The 23,960-nt window shown below is 53.4% G+C and overlaps 2 protein-coding genes across 2 annotated transcripts in view; one reads left to right on the top strand and one right to left on the bottom strand.

Moving 5' to 3' along the window:
• Positions 1–1,645: 1,645 nt before the first annotated feature.
• On the bottom strand, positions 1,646–3,070 carry LOC135447120 (splicing factor YJU2-like). The gene has a single exon (XM_064711941.1). The coding sequence runs from the start codon at positions 2,901–2,903 to the stop codon at positions 1,956–1,958; it is 948 nt and encodes a 315-aa protein (XP_064568011.1). The 5' UTR covers positions 2,904–3,070; the 3' UTR covers positions 1,646–1,955.
• Positions 3,071–13,107: 10,037 nt separating this feature from the next.
• The window catches only part of SFXN5 (sideroflexin 5), a 103,230-nt gene continuing 92,377 nt past the window's right edge, over positions 13,108–23,960 (top strand). The window contains exons 1-2 of the mRNA XM_064711942.1: positions 13,108–13,215; positions 22,309–22,377. Of these exons, the coding sequence (XP_064568012.1) occupies positions 13,159–13,215; positions 22,309–22,377 (126 nt within the window). The 5' untranslated portion in view covers positions 13,108–13,158. The remainder of the gene's footprint in view (positions 13,216–22,308; positions 22,378–23,960) is intronic.

Raw genomic sequence — 23,960 nt, forward strand, 5'->3', positions numbered from 1 at the left:
ATTTTTCCCAAATGGACGTGAGAATGTGGGCAACAAACATTTGGCAGATGACTCATGAGTTTTTCATCCCTTTAGAAAGAATTTCCCCTTGATGCCTTTTTAGAGGGCTTGTCTATTTATTGATGAAAATGCAAATCTTGGGGCATCTTTAGGATGGAGTGGAATATTAAAAAAACAATCCTTAATATCGATGACTGCCAGTTTCCAATCGCAGGAGCATTGAAGGTGAGGGCAAGCCAGGCTGTAACAATGACCTCATTCACCTTCCTGTGGTCTTGTAGGAGCCTCCACTTGTCTTTGCCTGTTTTTGAATGACAAAGACAGGGATGTTCCAAGGGCTAGTGGGTGGTACCGTGTGGCCCTTAGATAGCTGCTCCTGCACTATGGATTTGAGTGCCTTTGGTTTGACTTCTACCAGGGGCCACTGTTCCACCCAGATGGGACCATCTGATTTCCACGTGTGTGGTGAGGTGGGGTGCTCTGCAGTGGCCCAGCTGGAAATCCTGTGGGTGTGAAGGGATTTCTGGTCTGAATCTCCATTGTCTCTGCCCCACAGAATGACAGGTGCATTTACCACAAAAGGTCTTCCTGTGGCAATGTGACCCTCAGGACCTTCAGTAAGGATTGACCTTTTACTCCACATAGAAGTGGCAGCTGCTCCAATCCCAGAGATGATCCATAGGCTGGCACCAGTTCCCAGCCCTGAGGCCACCTGGAGTGAGCAATGATGGTGACATCTGACCCGGTGTCAGTCACACCTGGAAGAGAAACTTTGGTACCTTTGTTAGACAAGCCACACTCTATAAGAGGTCTGTCTTGGCCTAGCATCTCTGCCCAAAAAACCATAGGATTTTCTGGCAAAACATCAGCCCAGGTGGGTACAAGAAAAGCTTGGGTATAGGTGTGCCCTTAGTCAAACCCCAGGGTGGGTCTGTACATATTTCAGTGATCTTATGCATTGGCCCCACAGTCTGGACTTCTGGAAGCACATGTAACTCATTAACAGTGTCTCCTATGATTAAAACATCCCCTGGCCCATCAGGAGGTCCAGGTTTACCAGCTGGATTCAGCAGATCACTTCATCCTCAAATTCAACAGAAAGGGCTCTCACCAGCACTCTCTGTGTCCCTGCCTGGACATGTTAGTAGGCTTGGGAGAGTCAGCCCCTTTCTCATAGTGAGTGTCATCATAGATGGTTTCTCTGTGCCTGGATGCTCTGAGATTGTGGGAAAAGAGGGATGAAACTGCTCAAAAGAAAGATCTCGCAGGAGTTTTGCTGAGTCGACCAGCCCTTGAGGTCTTGAGGGCTGTCAGTTGACCGCTGAGAAATTCCCCAGAAAATTGGGTGTTTTCCCTTGGGGAACCTGGAGCACTTGGCTGCAACTCAAAATCCAGTGGCTGGCCAGTGGAGAGGCTTTCAACTGGCTCATGAGAAGCCCCACAGTCAGGGCACCAATTTGTAGCAGCATGGGGTTTAGAGGCTGGAAGCTGCAAGCTCCTACCTAATTCCCAAGAAGCATCTCCTGTGGAAAAGCTGCTTGGATAGGAATTCAAGCAGGGCAGTCAAGTCCTTTTTTTTGTTTCGTTTTTTTGTTTGTTTGGTTTTTTTGGTGGTTTTTTTTTTTGGTTTTTTTTGTGGGTTTTTTTGTGGGTTTTTTTTTTTTTGTTTGTTTGTTTGTTTTGTTTCTGTGTTTTTTTTTTTTTGCCAGATCCCATTTGTCCTAGTGTTGTGGCTGCTGAAGTCCAGCAAGCATGGAACAGCAGGGAGGGGTCTGTCCCTGAGCTCCTGGGGACATCTAGGGGGCTGGTGATGGCAGGACAGCCCTGTCCCTGCAGTGAGGGACTGGAGGAGCCCCCAGTCTGTGCAAAGGTGGGATCTGCACCGTGTGGGGCTCCAGGAGCAGCAGGGAGCGGGGACAGCCCTGTCCCTTCTCTGTCCCCACTCTGCTGGTCCCTCAGTCGCTGTCCTCGCTGTCCCAGTAGGCTCCCAGCAAACCTAGCGAGGACGTGGCTGCTGCTGCTGCTGGAAGTGAGCTGGTGGTGGCCGTGGTGCCTCGGGTTTCCATCCCCTTATCCAGGGCAGGATCTGGCTTCTCCTTCCTGCGGGCCACCAGCCCGGCCAGCTGGGCCCTGGTGCTGAGCTTGCCCAAGCTGCTCTCCCAGCTCTCCATCCTCAGTCTCTTGCTCTGGGTGTCCTCCTGCAGGATGTCCCTGGGTTTTGTTTGGGCTGTGGGATTTGGACAGTGTTTTGTTGGTTCGTCATCAGAGTCAGAATCCACCAGGAGCCGGCGGCTCTGGGACTGTTCCAACATGGCCTTCATCTCCTGCTCATCCTCCTCCTGCTCCTTGCGCTTCTGCGCCTCCTCCACCTCCTTGTGCTGCTTCAGCATGGCTTCAAAATCCACGTTGGCCTGGCGCTGGTTGAGCTCCTTCAGCTCCTGCAGGTTCTCCAGGACCTCCATCTCCAGCTTGGAGTCCTTGGTTCGGTTCTCCAGGACCTTCATGGGATTGTTGAGCTCCTCCTCTTCCCTCTCCTTCTGCATCCTCTTTTCCTCCTCCTCCAGGAGCTTCTGTGCCTGGAAGTTCCTGGTGGCGCCGTGCTCCATGGCGTAATCCGTGTTCTGGGGGTCTGTCTTGAAGGTGATCTCAGCCAGGCAGCGCGGGCACTTGATGTAGAAGCGGAAGATGGGCAGCCCCAGGTAGGACTCGTTCTGCACCGTCTCCTTGCGGGCGTTGAACTTCTTGCCCTTGTAGATGTACTCCCCACACGTCCTGCACCTCATGTTGAAGGGGGCCATGAGCCTCACCACGTACTGCCGGTCCTTTGGGAGCCTCAGCTTGGGGATCTTGGCAGGATCGAAGTCTGGGGGGTAATATTTGTTCAGCACTTTCCGTTCCGACATGGCCGCGGCTTCTGGTCCCCAGAGCTGCCCCTGCGCTGCTCACCCCAAACTGGGCACCACTCTGGAGCAGCCTGGGGTTCAGATGGTGGAAACTGCTGCCTGGTTCCCAAGAAGGGTCTTGCCTTGGTGTGAAAAGCCAGGTGTCTGATAAGGAAGGCAGGATCCTCCTCTGAAATGGAAAATGTAAACAGGGGTGGTTCTGCTGGAGCAGGGATTCTGGACAAGGGTGGAGTTTTCCTCTGGAGCTCCAGGGATGCTGTAGATGAGCCTAGTCTCCTTCTGGGAATGCAGTGGGTAAAGGCTGCTGTGGTGTTCAAATCCTCAGATTATATTCAGGTAGGAATGCTTGGCTCCTCCCCATCACCCAATGGGATGATGGAATTTTATCAGTGTGACTCAATGGCCCATTGGGAGAAGATAATGAATAATTGATGGACCATTAGCAGAGGATATTTCCCAGAGGGAGGATTGGTTGTGGAAGAGAAACTGCTCAATTAACAGAAGATAACTGCCCCACCTCTGACAGATGGGAACAGAACACACAACTAAATCTTTCAACCTAAAACACATCTCCTGTGGAAAAGCTGCCTGGGTGGGAATTCAGGCAAAGCAGTCAAGTCCACTCACCTCACTAACCATGGCTAGCTCAGCTCACTGAGGCAAGAAGCGCCTTTTGTAGGATAAATTCCAGCAAGGTTTGTTCCAGCAGGCTGAAGGGAAATCAGGGACAAAAGAGGAGACCATGTGCTCTGCATAATCAGGTATGGGTCAGCAGGCAGTGCTGAGGGCACAGGGGTGGCACTGTGCCCTTTGTCCTGCCCTGCAGGGAAAACAGGGCAGGCACCAGGGGTACCATAGCCAGTGATGAAACAGGGAAAGGAGAAACCACGAGAATTTGGGACAAATGGGGAAAGCAGGCTGGGAGGATCAGTGTTGTGAGGCCCCATGGGGAAGTCTTCTCTTTCTGCCTAGCTGGGGAAATCTCTGTGGTAGATATTGCCAGGGTGAAGTCTGGAAGTTTCAAAGGATTGCCCACCTGATTTACCTGGCTGGACTGGAGCTACTGAGGAAGGGGATAGGAAGGATGTTGCTCCCTCCCTCATCCTGCCAGGATTTTGGCTGTAGAAAGTGCCCATGCAGGCAGAGAGGCAGCCAGAGTGGGATTTCAACATGAAAGGCATCTTCTCCCTCTTCTCTACCTCCCAAAGTCACTGTGTTCTTTTAAAACCTCCCTGCTCTTCACTTGCTTCAGTGTAGACCATGCCTTTGAAAAATGGTGCCTTTTGCCACAGTAGCAGTTTCCTACCCCAAAAATGCTTTGCAACCCAATTCTCCATCCCACACAACCTGCCTGGGGCTGGTTCCTCCTCTGTTTTCCTTCTCACCCAAGCAAAGGGAGTTAGTTGTCACCCAGGGACAGCAGAGCCTCCCCACCCCCTGTGCAGCTGCCCTGGCTCCTCCAGGAGTTCTGCACAGCAGCTCAGGAGAGCTGGGGCAGAGATCATCAGCTGACACAGCAGGCAAGGGCAGGCTGAGTGTTCCAAGTTGGAGACAGGCAGAACTGGATCAGGAGGAAAGGAGCTCTGCCCTGTCCAAGTCTTGGACCCCTGCTTGAGGAAGAGGAGGAGGAGGATGTTTTCCCTGGGAGAACAGCAGCCATGAACCTCCCACTCCTTCCTGCCTCTCCCCTCCTGGGAATACCTGAGGTTTGCACTGCTCCAGCTGCTCCTGCTGTGTTCCTGCTCCTCCTCCCTCTGTGTGTCTGGGCTGGAGTGGGGGTGTCCAAGGGAAGTGTTTCTCACGTTTCAGAAGGTGCCAGGAACCTCTGTGCCTGTAGGGTCAGATCTGTGCCCTGGCAGCCTGAGCCCTCTGTGGGTGCCCAGCTGTGCCCAGCTGTGCCCAGCTGTGCCCTTGTGAGCAGTCAGGGAGGATCTGTGGGCACTGGGAATGCAGCCCTGAGAGTGCAGCAGTGCTGGGGAGAGGGAGGGGAATTCCTCAGCGGGCATTCACGGGGGAGCTGCAGGGCCAACATCTCCCACGGGAGCCAGAGCTCCTCTCTGCTCCCAGCCTCACAAACACCCTGCTCTTGGCCGTGTGCCCCTGCAGGGACAGCTCCTGTTGCTCCCCACACAAGTGCCAATGTTTATGTGGATCCCACGGCCCTCCCTCCCACCTCTCCCTCCCCTCAGTCGTGTCTCACCGCCTCCCTCAGCCCCCTCTGCCTTAGTCAGCTCTGCCTTGTTTTGCTCCAAAAGCCTGAACGTTTTGCACTTGAATATAAAAAGTGACTCTCAGAGCTCAGCAGGCTGTACCAGGTGTGCAGCCCTGCCAGCTATAGGTGCTTCCACAACTCCTGTTTGCAGCAATACCTGTTCTGTTCCCAGCAATACCTGTTCTGTTCCCTCATCTCCTGTTTGCAGCAATACCTCTTCTGTTCCCAGCAATACCTGTTCTGTTCCCCCATCTCCTGTTCCCCACTATACCTGTTTCCTCCTTTCTTGCCTTTCCAGCAGCAGGTGCTTTGCCATCTCCTGCCTTTCCAGCAATGGGTGCTTCCACATTTCTTGTCTTCCAGCAATACCTGCTCTGTTCCTTCACCTCCTGCCCTTGCAGTAATGGGTGTTTCCATATCTCCTTTCCAGCCATACCTGTTCCCTCCTCTCCTGCCTTTCCAGCAATAGGTGCTTCCACATTTCTTGCCTTTCTAGCAATATCTGCTCCTTCCATCTCCTGCCTTTCCCGCAATACCTGTTCTATTCCTTCATCTCTTGCCTTTCCATCAACGGGTGCTTACACACCTCTTGCCTTTCTAGCAATACCTGTTCTGTTCCCTCATCTCCTGCCCTTGCAGTAATGGGTATTTCTGTACCTCCTGCCTTTCCAGCAATTCTTGTTCTATTCCCTCATCTCCTGCCTTTCCAGCAATACCTGTTTCCACCTCTCCTGCCTTTCCAGCAATAGGTGCTTCCACATTTCCTGCCTTTCTAGCAATATCTTTCTGTTCTCTCACCTCCTGCCTTTCCAGCAATGAGTGCTCCCATTTCTCCTGCCTTTCCAGCAATACCTGTTCCCTCATCTTCTGCCTTTCCAGCAGTTCCTGTTCTATTCCCTCATCTCCTGTTTCCAGCAATCCCTCATCTCATGCCTTTCCAGCAATGGGTGCTTCCATAGCTCCCATTTCCAAGCAATATCTGCTCTTTCCATCTTCTGCCTTTCTAGCAATACCTGTTCCCTCCCCTCCAGCCTTTCCAGCAATAGGTGTTTCCATATCTCCCGCCTTTCCAGCAATTCCTGTTCCCTCCTCTCCTGCCTTTCCAGCAATATTTGCTTCCACACCTCTTGCCTTTCTAGCAATACCTGTTCTGTTCCCTCATCTCCTTCCCTTGCAGCAATGGGTGTTCCCATATCTCCTGCCCTTGCAGCAATACCTGTTCTGTTCCCTCACCTCATGCCTTTCCAGCAATACCTGTTCCCTCATCGTCTGCCTTTCCAGCAATAGGTGCTTCCATAGCTCCCATTTCCAAGCAATATGTGCTCTTTCTATCTCCTGCCTTCTCAAGAATACCTGTTTCCTCATCTCCTTCCTTTCCAGCAATAGGTGCTTCCACATTTCTTGCCTTTCTAGCAATACCTGTTCCGTTCCCTCATCTCCTGTTTCTAGAAATCCCTCATCTCCTGCCTTTCCATCAATGAGTGCTTCCACACCTCTTGCCTTTCAAGCAATACCTCTTCTGTTCCCTCATCTCCTTCCCTTGCAGCAATGGGTGTTTCCTCATGTCCTGCCCTTGCAGCAATTCCTGTTCTGTTCCCTCACCTCCTGCCTTTCCAGCAATAGGTGCTTCCACACTTCCTGCCTTTCAAGCAATACCTATTCTATTCCCCCATCTCCAGCCTTTCCAGCAGTCCCTGCTCTCCCATGTCCCGTTTGCAGCAATCCCTGCTCCCCCATCTCCCATTTCCAGCATTCCCTGCTCTCCCATGTCCCATTTGCAGCAATCCCTGCTCCCCCATCTCCCATTTCCAGCATTCCCTGCTCCCCATGTCCCGTTTGCAGCAGTCCCTGCTCCCCCATCTCCCATTTCCAGCATTCCCTGCTCCCCATGTCCCATTTGCAGCAATCCCTGCTCCCCCATCTCCCGTTTGCAGCAATCCCTGCTCCCCCATCTCCCATTTCCAGCATTCCCTGCTCTCCCATGTCCCATTTGCAGCAATCCCTGCTCTCCCATGTCCCATTTGCAGCAATCCCTGCCCCTGCCAGCTGCAGGAGCCCAGGTGTGCAGGGCTCCCTGGGTGCTGCAGGAGCGTGGAGCAGTGATGGATGTTCTGTGTCTGTCCCCCAGTGTTCAGCAGGTCCCTCCCTGTGCTTGGGAAAGCTCCTACAGATGCTCCTGTCTCTGTTCTGTGTTTCCCCACCCTCTGGGCTGAAGAATTGGGGTTCTCCCCTCAGCACACAGGTTTTGCTCTGTGCACAAGAGCAGCACAGCAGCCCTGCAGTGGGGTCTGTGGTGCTGGTGTTGAACCTCCACCTTCCCAAGGGAATGGTTCTGAGGGCATAAATGCTTCCCCAGGGAGGGAGGGGATGAGGAAGAGACCTGGGGAAATGTTCTCAAGTTGCCCATCTGGGATTTATCTCTGTGTTCAGTGACTGAATTTCCTATTTAGTGATTTATTTGGGGTCCCAGGGGCAGGAGCAGCATTCCTGCTCTGTGTCCCTGAGCTTTGTCCCTCTGTGCTGAGCCCAGGACACCCCTAGGGCCAGCAGCAGCCTCTCCCTGTTCTGTTTCAAACCCAGCCATGACACTCCCTGTGGTTTTGCCTTTCTCCTGGAGTTTGTTTTTCCACGTTTGAGCTGTTCCATGAGGCTGCAGCAGGGTGCTGTGCTCTGCCTTGCTGCCAGCCCTCAGCTGGGGTTTGCTTCTCCAGAGCTTTGGCCAATTTCCTTTCCCCTTGCCTGGTCCTCCTGGCCACGTGTGGGCCAGGAGAGCCACCAAGGCTTGTCCTCAAACTGGAACAGACCTGAGGGATGTGGATTCTCCAGTGTGATGTAGACTCAGCCTTTTCTTGGAGGGAGCCCCAGTTTGGGGTAAAAAACCTGGAAAAGCATCCCCAGGTGGGAGAAGTGTTGGGTTTGGAGTTGTTGGTTTCCCTCTCTTCACGTCTGCAGGAAGTGGGTTCTGTGTGTCTCATGTTTTAAGAGTTGCAACTAATGTTTATAAAGAGCTTGTTATTTACGTTTTAAGCACTTTAAAAAAAAATAAAAGTTGTTCAAGCTGTTCCTAGACACTTCTGATTCATTGACAACAGCGTCTGTGCTGACGGCGCCTGGACACCGAGTGACATTTCTGTTTGTCTGCTGCACGAGGAGGAGGAGGAGGAGGAGGAGGAGGAGGAGGAGGGTGTCCAACTCCTCCAGCAGCTTTTCCACCTGTCCTGACAGTCCCTGAGTGCTGTGCAGTGGGAATGCTGCAGGAACATGGAGTTCCACTCCAAATCCTGCTCCTGGCCCAGGTGTGGGGCATGAGGAATTTGGGATCCTTTGGGGTTGTTGTGGGTGTGCCCTGAGCACCCAGGGAGTGAGGCTGGGGTTGGATGGGGGGTTGGGATTCTTTTGGGTTTTTTGTGTTGTGCCCTGAGCACCCAGGGAAAGGAAATTTCAAGGAAATTTCAAAGAAAGGAAATTTCACAGGAAGGGAAAAAGGAAGAGGGAAGAGGGAAGAGGGAAGAGGGAAGAGGGAAGAGGGAAGGAAAGGGAAAAGGAAAGGAAGAAAGGGAAAGGGAAAAGGAAAGGAAAGGAAAGGAAAGGAAAGGAAAGGAAAGGAAAGGAAGGAAAGGAAAGGAAAGGAAAGGAAAGGAAAGGAAGAAGGAAAGGAAAGGAAAGGAAAGGAAAGGAAAGGAAAGGAAAGGAAAGGGGAAAAAGGGGGAAAAAGGGGGAAAAAGGAAAAAGGAGGAAAAGGGAAGGCACCTGGTTCCATTGGTGCTCCTGGGAGCTCTGATGTCCCAGACTCCTCCCCAGCTCTGTTCCCCCACTTTTCCCCACTGAGCCCTTTTCCTTCCCAGCTCCTTCTCTCTGTTGAAGCCTTTCCCCTGAAGAACATGAGCTGCCCTCAGCCCCCAGCAATGACTCTGCTGCTCCCCCAGAGGAGCTCCCCCAGCTCCAACCTGGTTCATTTTCCCTGCAGCTGCAGGGATGCAGCCCCTGGGGAGCTGGGCATGCCTGGGGGGTCCCTGGGGGGCTCACCAGGGAAATGCTGGGGCTAAGCTGGGACCCTGTGAAAGTCCTGGAGGAGCTGGGCTCTGGAGTTGGGCAAACCAAGGATTTAATCCCAAATTCCCGCTGAGCCCTGTCTGGAGCACAGAGCACCCCCAGCCCTGCAGGAGGAGGGAGCCTGGCTACTGCTCCAGGCTCCAGCTCTGCTGCCCAAAGCTTTCTCCAGATCTGCCTTTCCAAGCAATGTTCCTGTGCCTCTATCCCAGTGTCCCCCCTGGGCACCCCAAAATTCCCTCATAGTGTGGGGGGACCCTGGATGGGCACCAGGTGCCCCCAAAGCTGCTCTCACTCCCCTCTCAGCTGGGCAGGGAGAGAAAACACAACAAAAATCCCATCTGGGGATGAGGGCAGGGAGAGATCCCTCAGAACCCACTGGAACGGGCACAAGAGATGGAGGAAATCAGTTTAATTTATTAATTTCATCTATTGCAAATCCAACCAGAGCAGGGCAACAAGAAATAACCCCAAATTTTAAATCCCTTTTCCCAACCCCTCCTTCCTTCCCAGGCTCTCCTCCTGCTTCTCTCCCTCCTCCTTCCCAGCGCTGCAGGGGGACAGGGAATGGGGCTGTGCTCAATCCCTCACACATGGTCACTGTGCTCCTTGCTCCTTCCTCCTCCTCCTTCTCCTCCTCCTCCTCCTCCTTCTTCTGACACTCTGCCCCTGCTCCAATGTGGGCTTCCCTTGGAGTCACAGCTCCTTCAGGGGTCACAGCTCCTTCAGGGACTTCTCATGGGGCCAAATCTCCTTCAAGGGCTTCCCTTGGGGTCACAGCTCCTTCAGGGGCTTCTTATGGGGCCAAACCTCCTTCTGGAGCTTCTCCTGGGGTTCAGTCTCCTTCAGGGGTTTCCCATAGGGTCACAGCTCCTTCAGGAATTTCTTATGGGGTTCAGTCTCCTTCAAGAGCCTCCCATGGGATCACAGCTCCTTCAGGGACTTTTTATGGGGTCACAGCTCCTTCAGGGGCTTCCCTTGGGGTCACAACTCCAGATCTCCTCACAGGAGCCCCCCTGGAGTTCCTCTCCCCCAAACCCCATTTCTGGATGAGCTCACACCATGGCTGGGGGATCATTCCCTAGGTTTGGATGAGCTCACACCAAGGTTGGGGGGTTATTCCCCATTTCTGGATGAGCTCACCCCATGGATTTGGGGCTATTCCCATTCCTGGATGAGCTCACACCATGGCTGTGGGGTTATTTCCTAGTTTTGGATGAGTTCACCCATGGCTAGGGGGTTATTCCCCCTCCCCAAAAATCCCCAAAATTGGATCAAACCGTTGTTTTTGGTGGGGGATCTCCCCCTCCTCCCAGGCAGGGAAGCACAAGTTGCCAGCCTGGATGGATCTGGTGGGATTGAATCAGCCAAGGAATTGATATTCTGCTGGGATGGCACCAAAATGTGATAGTCTTCTGTCACTCCACATGGGCTGGGGATAAACAGATTCTCTCCCCTCTGCTGTCAGCAAACACGGCTGTGGCAGCAGCAGCTCCCGGCGAGGGGAAAGGGAGAAAGGGGGGGGAAAGGGGTTTTGGGCAGCCTCCATCCCCACATGAATCTGGGATTTGGGGCAGCCTGATCCTCACACAGATCTGGGATGGATTTGGGGCAGCTCCATCCTGGGATGAACTTCTGGGGATGGATTTGGGGCAGCCTCAACCCTCACACAAAGCCTAGGATGGATCTGGGGCAGCTCCAGTCTGGGATGGGCCTTTGGGGACAGGTTTGGGGCAGCCTCCATCCTCACACAGATCCCAGGATGAGCTTTGGGGGTGGATTTGGAGCAGGTCCATCCTTACGTAGATCTGAGATGGATTTGGGGCAGGCTCCATCCTCACATAGAGCCTGGGATGGGCCTTGGGGATGGATTTGGGGCAGCCTCCATCACCACACAGATCTGGGATGAATTTTGGGATGCGTTTGGGGCAGCCTCCATCCTGGGATGAGCCTTGGGGGACAGGTTTGGGGCAGCCTCCATCCTGGGATAGGCTTTTTGGGATGAATTTGGGGCTGCCTCCATCCCCACACAGATCTGGGATGGGTCTTTGGGGCATGGGGAGCCCTCCCAACTTTGGCAGGGCTGGGTTGCATTTATGGCTTTGGTTTCCTTGGGAGAGGCTGGGGGAGAGAGGGAGCCTGAGGGGCTTGGGTTTGGGGTCAGGGCTGAGTTTGGGGCCAGGGCTGGGTTTGGGTTCAGGGCTGGGGCTGGGGCCAGGACTGACCCCATAGCTCCAGGGCTGTCCCTGCAGGGCTCTGGGGGCAGCTCAGAGCCTCCAGCAGCGATCCCAAATCTCAGGGATGGCAGGACCAGATGGGAGCAGGGTCCTGCTCCTCATCCCCTGTCCCTGTCCCCATCCCCATCCCTGTCCCTGCCCCTGTCCCCAGGGACACGTAGCTGTCACCTTGGGCAGCCAAAGTTCTGCTTCAGCAGCAGCTCCAAGGAAATGCAAACAAATGACAAAAGAAATGACAAAACACTATTTTCCTGCTCTTTCATATTCCCTTTTTCACCCCTCAGAGCCCCTTTTCCATCCCTTCCTCCCGGAGATTTGAGGTTCACTGAAGGGGATCAGTGCTGAGTTAGCCCAAAATCAGAAACTGCTTTTGCAGGAGGGAAGGAAAGAGAAAAAAGCGGCAATGATGGCTCTGCAGCCACGGGGCACAGCAGCAGAAATTCCATAGTGAAACGGGGCAATCATTTTTTCCTGGGTGGCAAAAATCGGGATTTTTTTGTTTCAGGGCAATCACTTTTCCCTGGGTGGTAAAAATACAGGATTTTTTGGTTTCAGGTGTATTTTTGAATTCCTCCTTCACTGGAAGTGCTGCTCCTGGATTTCCAGCCCTGCCCTGCCTCCCTCCCTCTCCAGCGCATTCCCTCTGTTTGCTGTCCCCTGTGCTTTCCTGGGGATTGATCCTAATCCTCCAAACAATTTCCCGGCGTGTGAAGGTGCAGACATTTCTTATCCCACTAATCTGGGCCAGACAATTCCGCGAACGGCTCCGGGTGCCCCCGACCTTGGCGTTATCAGCCCGGATCGTTATCACTCAGATCTTTATCAGCACAGATCGTCATGAGCCCGGACCTTTATCAGCTCAGATCATTATCAATTCAGATCATTATCAGCTCCCCAAAGGGCGCTGCTGGCCTTGGTCAGAGCGGGAGCTGCAATTCCACCGGGAATTGCTCCTGGAATTGAGAAAAACTCCGAGAGCATCGAGTTCAATCATGCCCAGCACTGCCAGGGCCACCAGTGTCCCATGTCCCCAAGTGCCACATCCACAGGGCTGGAAATCCCTCAGGGATGGGCACTCCAAACCTCCCTGGGCACTTCCAGTGCCTGACCCCCCTTTCCATGGGGAAATTCCTCCCAATGCCCACCCTGAGCTCCCCTGAGGCCGTTCCCTCTGCTCCTGTCCCTGTTCCCTGGAGCAGAGCCCGACCCCCCCGGCTGTGCCCTCCTGGCAGGAGCTGTGCAGAGCCACAAGGGCCCCCTGAGCCTCCTCTGCTCCAGGCTGAGCCCCTGCCCAGCTCCCTCAGGGATTGTGCAGCCCCTTCCCAGCTCCCTCAGGGATTCTCCAGGCCCAGCCCTGGCCACTTTCCAGCCCCTCTGTGTCCTTTTTCTCACAGATGTCATTCAGTAACATTTGGGGTGGTTTTTCAGGCGTTTTTGGGCTTTCACCTGTCAGTGTTTCATTATTAGCTCAGTCTATTACACAATTTAAGGTGAAACTCTCTTGTCCCGTTCACCAGCCCTTCCCTCACTCTGGATTCCCCCTTTCCCCGTGGGACTACATTTCCCATGGTGCCCCGCGCCAAGCGCATTCCCCATTGGCTGTCGGAGCGGGCGCGGCCCCGCCCCTCTGTGGCCGGCGGACTCCATGTCCCGGCGTGCCCCGCGGCAGCTGCGGTTGGCCGCAGCCAATCAGCGCGGGGCCGGCGGGGGGCGGGGCCGGGCGGCGGGGGAGGCTGTTTAAAGTGGCGCTTGCGGGATGGCGGAGCCGGCGGATTATCCCCCGTTCCAGCTGGGGAAGCCCCGCTTCGAACAGGTACTGCCGGCGGCGGGAGGCGGCGGGGGGGACACCGGGAGCGGTGGCAGGAGCCGCCCCTGCCCTGCGCGCGGCATCGCCCCCCCACCCGCGAACGGAGCCCCCTGCTCCCCGCTCCGCTCCGCCCCGCCCCTCCCGCGGTACCGCGCGCCCATTGGCCCGCAGCCCCCGCTGCATTGGCCGGCCAGCTGTCAGTCAGAGCCGCCGCCCCCTGCCCGCGGCGGGCACTGCGCGGCCCCGCGGCCCCTGTGGCGCGGCGCGCAGCGCGGCGGGCGCGGAGCTCGGGGGTCGTCGGTTCGAGCCCCGCGGGGGCGGTCAGGGGCCCGCTGCGGCATGGCGCGGGCTCGTCCTTGCCCCGAGGGGCTCGTCCTTGTCCCGGGGGTCCCCTGCCAGACTGGCTGGGAGGGGAGGAGCAGCTGTGGGATGGGGCGGGGCTCCCAGAACCAGGGGTGCTCCAGGTGGGCGCTTTGCCAGCCCCACCGGACAATGCCCGCCTCTGGTGCCAAGGGATGGAGGGGGGGTGTGACCCCCAGGATGGTGTCAAGTTAACAGAATGTGACCGATAGAACAGCTGGCACCTCCACAGATGCCAGCTGAGACGGGCAGAGCAGCTGTGGTCAGTTACACACCTGTGCCCAGGTGAGCAGGGCAGGGGCAGCTGGGCATTGTTGCCACCCACTGTGGATGACCAGAGAGGACTTGTTGTGCTGGTGGAACTATTGAGGCTGATAAAAAGGCTGATAAACCTCTGTCAGTCCCTCCTGAGCTGGGCAGGACTCCCTGGAGGAGCTGCCCCTTACCCTGGGTGTGTCAGTGTGTCCTACCACTGGGACAGCTCCCATGGGGGGACCATTCCCACTGTCCACAACAATCCAGAACCCCTGTTCAACCCGTTTAAGCCCTATTTAATCCCTGTTTAGGATTAAAGGCTGACTCCACACCTGTGCTTGGCGTGACCCAGCACCTTTGGGCTGAGCTGTGGATTTCCCAGGGAGCCATCCCATATTGGGGCCATTCCATGGTGGGGCCATTCCAGGGTGGATCTCCTGCCTCTCCCACATCCCTCCAGGGCTTGGAGCAACGTGGGATAGTGCAGGGGTCAAGGGAATGGGAATGGGAAGGTGGAGGGGAATGGGGATGGGAGTGGGAATGGGAATGGGGAGGGCTTTGGGATTCCAGAGGTCACAGAGCACATCTCAGAGCCCCAGGGAGGGCTGACTCCCCTGGGAACAGGCAGGACGCTCCAGCTGGGCAGTTTTCAATCAGGAGGAGGAGGAGGAGGAGACGCTCCCTGCCCTTCCTGCCCAGCTCAGCACTGGCAGAGCTGCTGTGTTCTGCTCATTCAGCAGCTGCTGGCACTGGGGGCAGCCCTGGGGAACCTGCCAGGGCTGAGGCAGGCAGTGAGGGTCCCCCTGTGCTGGTAGAGCCCTTGGGAGGGGATTCCTAGGGAATGCTTAGCCAGGGGGGCACTCTGAGCATGGCATCCCCCCCTTTCTGTGCCCTGGGGCTTCATCCCTGCCCTGGGCATTGCCAGGAGCTGTGGCAGGGCTGAGGTGCTGCTGTGCTGCTGGCTCCATCCCACATTCCTGCCTGCCCAAGGCTGGGATCCAGCAGGCAGCACCGTGGGGGCACACAGGGAGGAGGGGTTGGGATGTTCCCGGGGTTTGTGGATCCTGGCTGGCTCTGCCCTGTTTGGGATGCAGCACCACTCACATCCCTGCTCCCAGCACGCCCTGGGAGAGCCCAGCCCCTAAATCCCTGGTTCAAAATCTTCCATGAGAGCCCAGCCCCTCCATCCCTGTCCCAGTCCCCTCCATCCCTGTCCCAGCCCCTGCAGTTCTTTATTTCCCCCATCCTGCCTGTGTTGTTTCCCCCAGATTTTATTCTGGAGGAGCCCCAGCTCATTCCCAGGGGATCAGGAAGCCCCAAAGCTTCCCTGCCAGGAGTTCTGGGCTTCCCCCAGCCCCCCCTGCTCTGCCCAGCTTTGGTTCAGTGTCTGAGATCTCAGCTGGAGCTGCCAGAGCCTGCTCCTTGTTCAGGGCAGGGTGCTGAAATCCCAAATTCCAGCCTGCTCCTTGTTTAGGGCAGGGTGCTGAGCCGAAATCCCAAATTCCAGCCTGCTCCTTGTTTAGAATACTGAGCTGGAATCCCAAATACCAAATTTTCCCTTCTCCAGGGAACATCCCCAGCTCTCCCAGCCTGGCTCCAGCCTTGGGGTCTCCTCTGGATTTATTCCAGCAGCTCCACGTCCTCCTGCTGTTGCTTTTTTTTTTCACCTCCATCACCCAGGACTGGGTTTAAAGGGGAATTTGTTGTTTTCTGTCCCATGTTCTGGGTTTTAACCCCCAGCTCCTGCTCCTGGCAGGTTCCTGTGCCCTGCCCTGCCCCTGGTGCAGGAGCTTCTCCCATTGGAATCCTGGCTCCTCAACTTTGGAAAACAAGATTAAAGCCATCAAAGGTGTCCAGTTTTAGCCCAAACTTGCAGTGGGTTGTCACAACCCTGGCTGTGCTTTGTCCCAGTCCCATTGCTCAATGGCTTTGCCTTAATTTTGTTTGCTTTAGCTTAAATCTCTCTTAATTAATTAAAAGCTGCCATGAGCCTGGTTTTGAGCTCTGCCCCACCCCAAGCCCGCATGTTTTTTGCTCTGGCTTAATTAAACCGTGTTTAAAAGCAGGCTGTAATTAAAGTGGTGAGGCTGTCCATGCCTGCCCAGCACGGGCTCCTCGGGATTCCTCTCCTCCTGAAGGTGATTAACAGCTCCCTAATGGCCTCTCACCTTCTCCCATATCCTGCAGCTGTTCCCCTTGGTCTGGGCAGGATGGGGAGCTGAAATCCCAAATTCCAGCCTGCTCCTTGTTCAGGGCAGGATCAGGGAGCTGAAATTCCCAAATTCCAGCCTGCTCCTTGTTCAGGGCAGGATCAGGGAGCTGAAATCCCAAATTCCAGCCTGCTCCTTGTTTAGGGCAGGATCAGGGAGCTGAAATTCCCAAATTTCAGCCTCTTGTTCAGGGCATGATCGTGAGCTGAATTCCCAAATTCCGCTGTACTTGTTTGGGCAGATGCTGAGCTGAAATCCAAAATTCCAGCCTGCTCCTTGTTCAGGATCAGGGAGCTGAAATCCCAAATTCCAGCCTGCTCCTTGTTCAGGATGCTGAAATCCCAAATTCCAGCCTGCCCCTTGTTCAGGATCAGGGAGCTGAAATCCCAAATTCCAGCCTGCTCCTTGTTTAGGATGCTGAGCTAAAATCCCGAATTCCAGCCTGCTCCTTGTTCAGGGCTGGATGGCAAGCTGAAATCCCAAATTCCAGCCTGCCCCCAAACCCATGGCTTTTGGGACCAGCTGCACCTCCAGGGCCCAGCTCCAGGATGTTCCCTGTGAGGGAATTGACATTCCCAGGCACCTCCTGGTGCTGCAGCCTGCTGGGAAGTGCTCCCAAAATAGCCCAAATTCATCAGGAAATGGGTGATTTGCACTGTGCTCCAGCTCCCTGCACCAGCTGCTCCAGGAGCCAGGGATGGGTATGGGGAGAGCCTGGCACAGGGCTGGGATGAGCCTGGCACATGGAACCATCCCCAGCTCTCAGGGAAACTGAGGCAGGGCTGCCAAGGAGGGCTCAGAGCTGCTCCTGAGCCCAGCAGGGCTGCTCCTCTCATCCCATTCCCATCTCCTGCCAGCTCTGGGTTTGCTGCATCGCTGGGGAGTTTGTGAGGTCCCCAGGATGAGGTGAGAGATGAGGCGTCTGACTCCATGCTCTCAAAAATCTATTCTATTCTATTCTATTCTATTCTATTCTATTCTATTCTATTCTATTCTATTCTATTCTATTCTATTCTATTCTATTCTATTCTATTCTATTCTATTCATTATGCTATACTAAAGAAAGGATTCAGACAGAAGGTTTAACAAGAATGATAATGAAAAACTGCTGACTGACTCCTCGGAGTCTGACACAACTGATGGTGATTGGTCATTAATTAAAACAATTCACATGGAACCAGTCAAACATTCACCTGTTGGTAAATGATCTCCAGACCACATCCCAAAGCAGCAAACACAGGAGCAGCAATCAGATAATTCTTGTTTGCACTCCCCTCTGAGGCTTCTCTGCTTCCCAGGAGAAGAAATCCTGGGCAAAGAGGATTTTTCAGAAAATATGAGGGTGACAGATGAGGGAATCCCAGAGTGGTTTGGGATGGGAGGGACCCTAAATCCCACCCAGTGCCACCCATCCATGGCAGGGACACCTCCCACTGTTCCAGGTGGATCCAACCTGGCCTTGGACACTGCCAGGGATCCAGGGACAGCCACAGCAAATCTGGGAATTCCAGCCCAGCCCCTCCCAGGAAAGAATTTCCCCCAAATTTCTGAATTATTAGTGAGGGGAATGGCAGATTTGTCTTTCCAAACAAGCTGTGGGTCTGCTGGTAGATAAAACCAGCACTGGGAGATAAATGAAACAATGGGAAGGATTTCAGTGATTGATGAATGGAAAAAGATATTTGCTTTTACAAATAAACTTTGGGTTTGCTGAGAAATGAAATTAGACATTGAGAGATTAAAGAAACAATGGCAAAAAAGCCCTAAATTCCATAGGAATTAAAAGTTAAAAGGGAGGATTGTACATTAGAGGGAAATCTTTAGTGTCAGGTGTATCAGGAAGTCTGAACCTCTCAAGTACCTCAGAAATGGGGAAAAACCCCTAAGTTCCATAATAATTAAAAATTAAAAGGCAGGGTTATACATTAGAGGGAAATCTCTGGTATCAGGTGTTTTGGGAGGTCTGAAGCTCTCAAGTACCTCAAAAATGGGGAAAGAGAGAAAGGAAATGTGTCTGGAAATTGGGATAAAAAGGAGGCTGTGTCCTCCAAAAATTGGAGAGACCCCAGGGAATGCCCCATGACCTCTCCCTTTATTGGAATAAAGCCAAAGGACTCCTCTGTCTCCTTTTTGGACATAAACCTCTGGTGTTTGTGGATTATTTATCCTAACATTGGGAATTGCTGGGGCTTGTTTTTTGTTTTGGGTTTTGTTGGTTTTTTTTTTTTTTTTTTGCCTTGTGTTTTGTATGCAGCTCTGTAAAAACCAATCCTGAATAGAAAAAAAAGTTCCTTTGGCTTCCAGTGAGGAGAAGGAGCTGGGAATGAGCAGGGGCTGACCTGGATGAGGGGATGCCAACACTGAGGCTGCTCTGCACTTCTCTGAGAGTGAAATCACGAGTGCCAGGCTGGGAGCAGCACACAAAGGGATGTTTGTTGGGCAGGGGCTGGCAGCAGGGCCAGGAACTGCAGGGAGGGAGCCCAGGGAGCCCTGGTGGGCTGGGATTGAGCCTGGCCCTAGGATTGAGTGTGGCTTTGGGATTGAGCTCTGGGATTGAGCCTGGCTCTGGTTTGAGGAGCCAAGGAGCCCTGGTGGCTCTGGGATTGAGCCTGGCTCTGGTTGAGTGGAGCCCAAGGAGCCCTGGTGGTTCTGGATTTGAGCCTGACTGTGGTTTGAGCGGAACCCATGGAGCCTTGGTGGCTCTGAGATTGAGCTCTGGGAATGAGCCTGGCTCTGGTTGAGTGGAGCCCAAGGAGCCCTGGTGGCTCTAGGTTTAACCCTGGCTCTGGGTTTGAGCCTGGTTCTAGTTGAGGTGGAGCTCAAGGAGTCCTAGTGGTCTGGGTTTGAGCTTGGCTTAGTTTTAGCCTGGCTCTGGATTTGAGGCTGGCTCTGGTTGAGTGGAGCCCAAGGAACCCTCATGGCCCTCGGATTGAGTCAGGTTCTGGGTTTGGGCCTGGTTCTAGTTGAGGTGGAGCCCAAGAAGCCCTGGTGGCTCTGGGATTGAGCCTGGCTCTGATTTAAGCCTGGCTCTGGATTTGAGCCTGGTTCTGGGTTAAGCCTGGCCCCAGTTTAACCCTCATGGTCTGGGTTTGAGCCTGGCTCTGGATTTGAGCCTGGCTCTGGGTTAAGCCTGGCCCCAGTTTAAGCCTGCCTCTCAGAGCACTCTTGCTCTGGGGCAATGAGGCCCTGACTCATCAGAGTTCCGCAAACCTGTTCAGGCCCAGCCTCTCTGGTGGTTTTGGAGCTCTCTGACCCCGGAATGGGCAAGTTCAGGCAGCAGCACCTGGAAACAAATCCCTCATGGCCTCCTGCCCTGGAAACAAATCCCTCCCTGCCTCCTGCCCTGGCACAGAATTCCCAGAACATACCCAGCTGGGGCTGCCCCTGGATCCCTGGCAGTGCCCAAGGCCAGGCTGGACATGGGGCTGGAGCAGCCTGGGACAGTGGGAGGTGTCCCTGCCATGGCAGGGGTCGCACTGGGTGGATTTGGGGTCCCTCCCATCCCAAACCATTCCCTGATTTTGGGGTTTGGGCACTCCCAGCTCCCCCGCCACGGCAGGGAATGTGGGGCTGGGATCACACCAGGCTGGGGCCGAGGTGCTCAGGCCTGGCCTTGAGCTGGGCCTTGGCCTGGGCTGGGCTTGGCCAGGCAGGGGCTCAGTGCCAGCCCAGGCCTGACCCTGGCATAGGCAGCAGCCCCCCCAGGGCCTGGGCAGCTGGCAGAGGGGAGCTGGGCATTCCAGGGGGCATTTCCATGTGCCCCTGGAACCTGGGCTCTCCTTCCCCCTCCTTTGTCACCACTCCTTGGTCAGGGGGTATAAAACACTGATGTTCTATTTCATTCCATTTAATTTCCCTTGAATTCCATTAAATTCCATTTAATTTCCATTGAATTCCATTAAGTCAATTTCATTCCATTTCATTCCATTTCATTCCATTTTATTCTGTTATTTTCCATCTAATTCCATTTAATTCCATTAATTTCCATTTAATTCCATTAATTTCCATTTAATCCCATTAATTTCCATTGAATTATGTTAATTTCTATTTAATTCCATTAATTAAAATAATTTATATGAATTTCCATTGAATTGCCATTGAATACCATGAATTTCAATTTAATTCCATTAATTTCCATTTAATTCTGTTAATTTCCATTTCATTCCATTAATTTACACTGAATTCCACTAATTTCTGTGTAATTCCATTTAACTTGCTTTAATTCCATTTCATTCAATTAATTTCCATTTCATTCCATGAATTCCAATAATTTCTATTAATTTCCATTAAATTCCATTCATTCCATTTGGTGTTGCTGTTCTCTGTGTGGCACAGAGATAAAGGCAGGGGGGAAGCCAAGGCCACTCAAATTTAGAATCCCCACATCCTGCTGGTGGTGAAGGCAGCAATCCCAGCTGGTTAGCAGTAAATCCAATTGTTTAACTGTAAATCCAACAGGTTAGCAGCAGTCCCAGCTGGTTAGCAGTAATCCCAAGTGTTACCAGTAAATCCATTATTGGTTAGCAGTAATTCCAGGTGTTTAACAGTAATCCCAGCTGGTTAGCAGTAATTCCAGGTTGTTAGCAGTAATTCTAGGTGTTTGTTTAGCAGCAGTCCCAGCTGGTTAGCAGTAAATCCAACAGGTTAGCAATAATTCCGGGTGTTTAACAGTAATTCCAGCTGGTTAGCAGCAATTCCAGTTGGTTAGCAATAATTCCAGGTGTTAGTTTAGCAGCAGTCCCAGCTGGTTAGCAGCAATTCCAGCAGGTTAGCAGTAATCCCAAGTATTTAGCAATAATTCCAGGTGTTTGTTTAGCAGCAATTCCAGCTGGTTAGTTTAGCAATAATTCCAGCTGTTAGTTCAGCAATAATTCCAGGTGTTAGTTTAGCAATAATTCCAGCTGTTCAGCAGTAATTCCAGGTGTTTAGCAATAATTCTAAGTTGTTAGCAATAATTCCAGGTGTTAGTTTAGCAAAAATTCCAGCTGTTAGTTTAGCAGCAATCCCAGCTGGTTAGCAGTAATTCCAGCTGGTTAACAGTAATTCCAGGTGTTTAGCAGTAATTCCAGGATGCTAGCAGCAATTCCAGCTGTTAGTTCAGCAGCATCCCAGCTGCCCTGGGCTCTGTGGGATGGGCAGGGGCTGTGGCTGCTGCTCTGGGGTTGCTCAATTCCTGACTCAGGGATTGCTCACTCCCCACCCACCCCTGGCACGTGTTGGGAGGGCTCTGCCATCTGCAGGGATCCCACACCCAAAATAAAAGGGAGGCAGCAAAATGTCAAACTCAAATCCACTCAGAAATACCAGAATTAGCATTAATTAGATCCACACTAATTAAAAAACGCTGTTCTTTTTTCCTGGAGTTGTGTGGAGCTGTTCTGTTCCATTGGGGGGGTTCTTTTTTAATTTTTTGGGTGCAGAATGTGGAGGAATGCTGGAGTTTGTGGGGTCAGCAGTGCCCTGGACAAGGCCCTTGCAGAGGGATCCCTGCAGGAATCAGGGGGGGATCAATGGAGGAGCAGGGAAACAGCAGCACCACGTTCTGGTGTGATTAAACACCATTCCCACTGCTCCATCCCCACTCCATGCCCATATTTATAGCCCAGTAGGAGCTGGGCCATGTGAGGATGGAGAATTCCCAGAGCTCCTGGTGTCCCTGGCCATGATCCACGCCCCCAGGGACTCTGGGTGATCAGGAGAGGCCACTGGGCTGCCCTGAGCATTCTCAGGAATTCTCCTGCCCCAGGATCCTGGAATGCAGCTGGGGCAGGAGTGATGATGTTCATGTGTCCCAAGGGCCCAATATTTCATGGTCTGGTGCTTGGAGTTGGTACAAACCCCACTGACATTTTTATTTTCACTGTCTAAATACTGAGTCATGTTTTCTCCTTTCCCCTGGAGCTGCCCATGACCTTCCCCTGCTGTTTCACAGATCCTCTCCTCTCCTTGCAGATTCTTTTCCTGGCTCTGGAGGTGCCCAGGGTGCAGCTCTGAGCAGCCTGGGCTGGTTCTTGGTGGCACTTTGGAATAATCCAGGCTGGCTGTGCCTGTGTACGGATGGAAAAGCTGGGAAGAGCCTGAGGAGGCTTTTGCTGGGAGCAAAGGGAGGGATCCAGGGAATCCTGGAGTGCTTTGGGTTTCCTATCCCAAATCACCAGCAAAAACCTCCTGTATTGTTTATTTTCAGCTGATGCTTCATTCTGCAAAGGAAATAAACCCTGAAAGGCAATTTCTCACTGAATGTGATTATTGTTTTTTGTGTCTTGTTTTGCAGAGTTCATTCTATGGCAGATTCAGGCACTTCCTGGACATCATCGACCCCCGCACTCTGTTTGTGACTGAGGTAATGCCTGCACTCCTCTTTGGGACAGGGCTGGGTGTCAGACAGCTGGAGGTGAAACCCAATCCCTCCTGTGAGCAGCAGAAGTGCTGAGCCCGTGTTTGCAGTGAGTTTGTGTCCCTCAGGTGATTGATTGCCCCAAGGAGTGAGAGCTGGTGAATCTGGAACAGAAACCTGCCTGGCACCAGGGAATCCTCACCCCCAGCTCCCTCTGCCACCCGAGCTGGCTTTTGGCAAAACTGCCTCTGATTTTGTCCTCTCAGGAAGAAAATCCCTGCAGGTTTTCATGGCAGAAATGCAGGTGGGGGGAATGAGAGAGGAAATATGAATTGCATGGGGGAGTGAAGTTGTGGTGCAACTCTGCAGGGGCTGCATCCCAGAGCTCTGGGCTGTGGTTTTTCCTCAGCTCTTGGCCGTGGTTTTTCCTCACTTCTTTCCTTGTTTGTAGCAGGTTTTGGGGATCCTGCCCCTTCATTTCCATCTGGTGTTGCCCAGCTTTACCTCAGCTCTGTGCTTCCACCAGACAATGGCTGAGGGTGAAGGGGAGCCCTGGGGAAGGAACAGTTCTGCTCCTGCTCTGGAACTCTGCCCTTTGGCCAGGAAACTTTGGCATTTCAGTGAAGGGCCGCTGCTTTTTTCCTTTTTATTGTATCTTTTTCTCAATGTCTACCCTGAACCTCCTGTCCCTGTTCCCTGACTGTGCCCTCCTGGCAGGAGCTGTGCAGAGCCACAAGGGCCCCCTGAGCCTCCTTTGCTCCAGGCTGAGCCCCTGCCCAGCTCCCTCAGGAATTCTGCACCCCCTTCCCAGCTCCCTCAGCCCCTCCTGGGGCTCCATTCCCTTCCCAGCATTTTAAGGCTGAATTTCTGCTGCTCCTGCGGGATTTTCCTGCTGGGGGCTCTGAAGGGATGCAGAAGGGTTTGGGCTGAGCTCAGCTCCTGCTCTGAACCCCTTGGGGTGATCCCTGGCCTTCCCCTGGTCACCTGTTCCAAAAAGCCTTCCCAGATTTTTGAGATGTGGGTTCAGAGGGATCAGCTGCTGTAACTTCATTTTGGGGAGGTTCCTTCAGGAAGTTGAAATAAAAAGGAATAAAAAGAACCAAGCCTGAGTGGCCCAGTTTGATCCTGGGTGCAAACTGAGCAGTTTTGGGTGCCAGAGTGAATCCCAGCAGAGCAGGGAGGGCTGGTGTCCATCTTTGGGACTGAGCTGAGCTTCAGGAATGGACTGGGGGCACTGCAGGGAGGGAAATGCCCTCTGACATTTCCTCTGGGGTGTGAATTCCATGGCAGGGATGCCTCAGGAAACCTGAACATCCTCATGGCCCCATAAACTCCCTTTCCCTGGAGAAGCCTCTTGGCAGGACAATCCCCTGGGTGACTCCTCAGGGCACAAAATCTGCTTTTTGCTCACAATGATTTGGGGTGTGCAGATGAAGAACTCCAAGGTTTTTTGCTTTCCTTTGTTAGCTGAGGGGGTGAATGAAAGGCAGGAGGGGTTTGCTGAGCCCAGGCTGGGCAGGGAGCTCCTGGCTGCATCTCCCAGGGCTCAGGGAATAAATAAATCCCTGCTTGCCTTGGAGGGGGAAAAG

This window comes from Zonotrichia leucophrys, chromosome 4 (genome assembly GCF_028769735.1).
Source record: "Zonotrichia leucophrys gambelii isolate GWCS_2022_RI chromosome 4, RI_Zleu_2.0, whole genome shotgun sequence".
NCBI lineage: Eukaryota > Metazoa > Chordata > Aves > Passeriformes > Passerellidae > Zonotrichia > Zonotrichia leucophrys.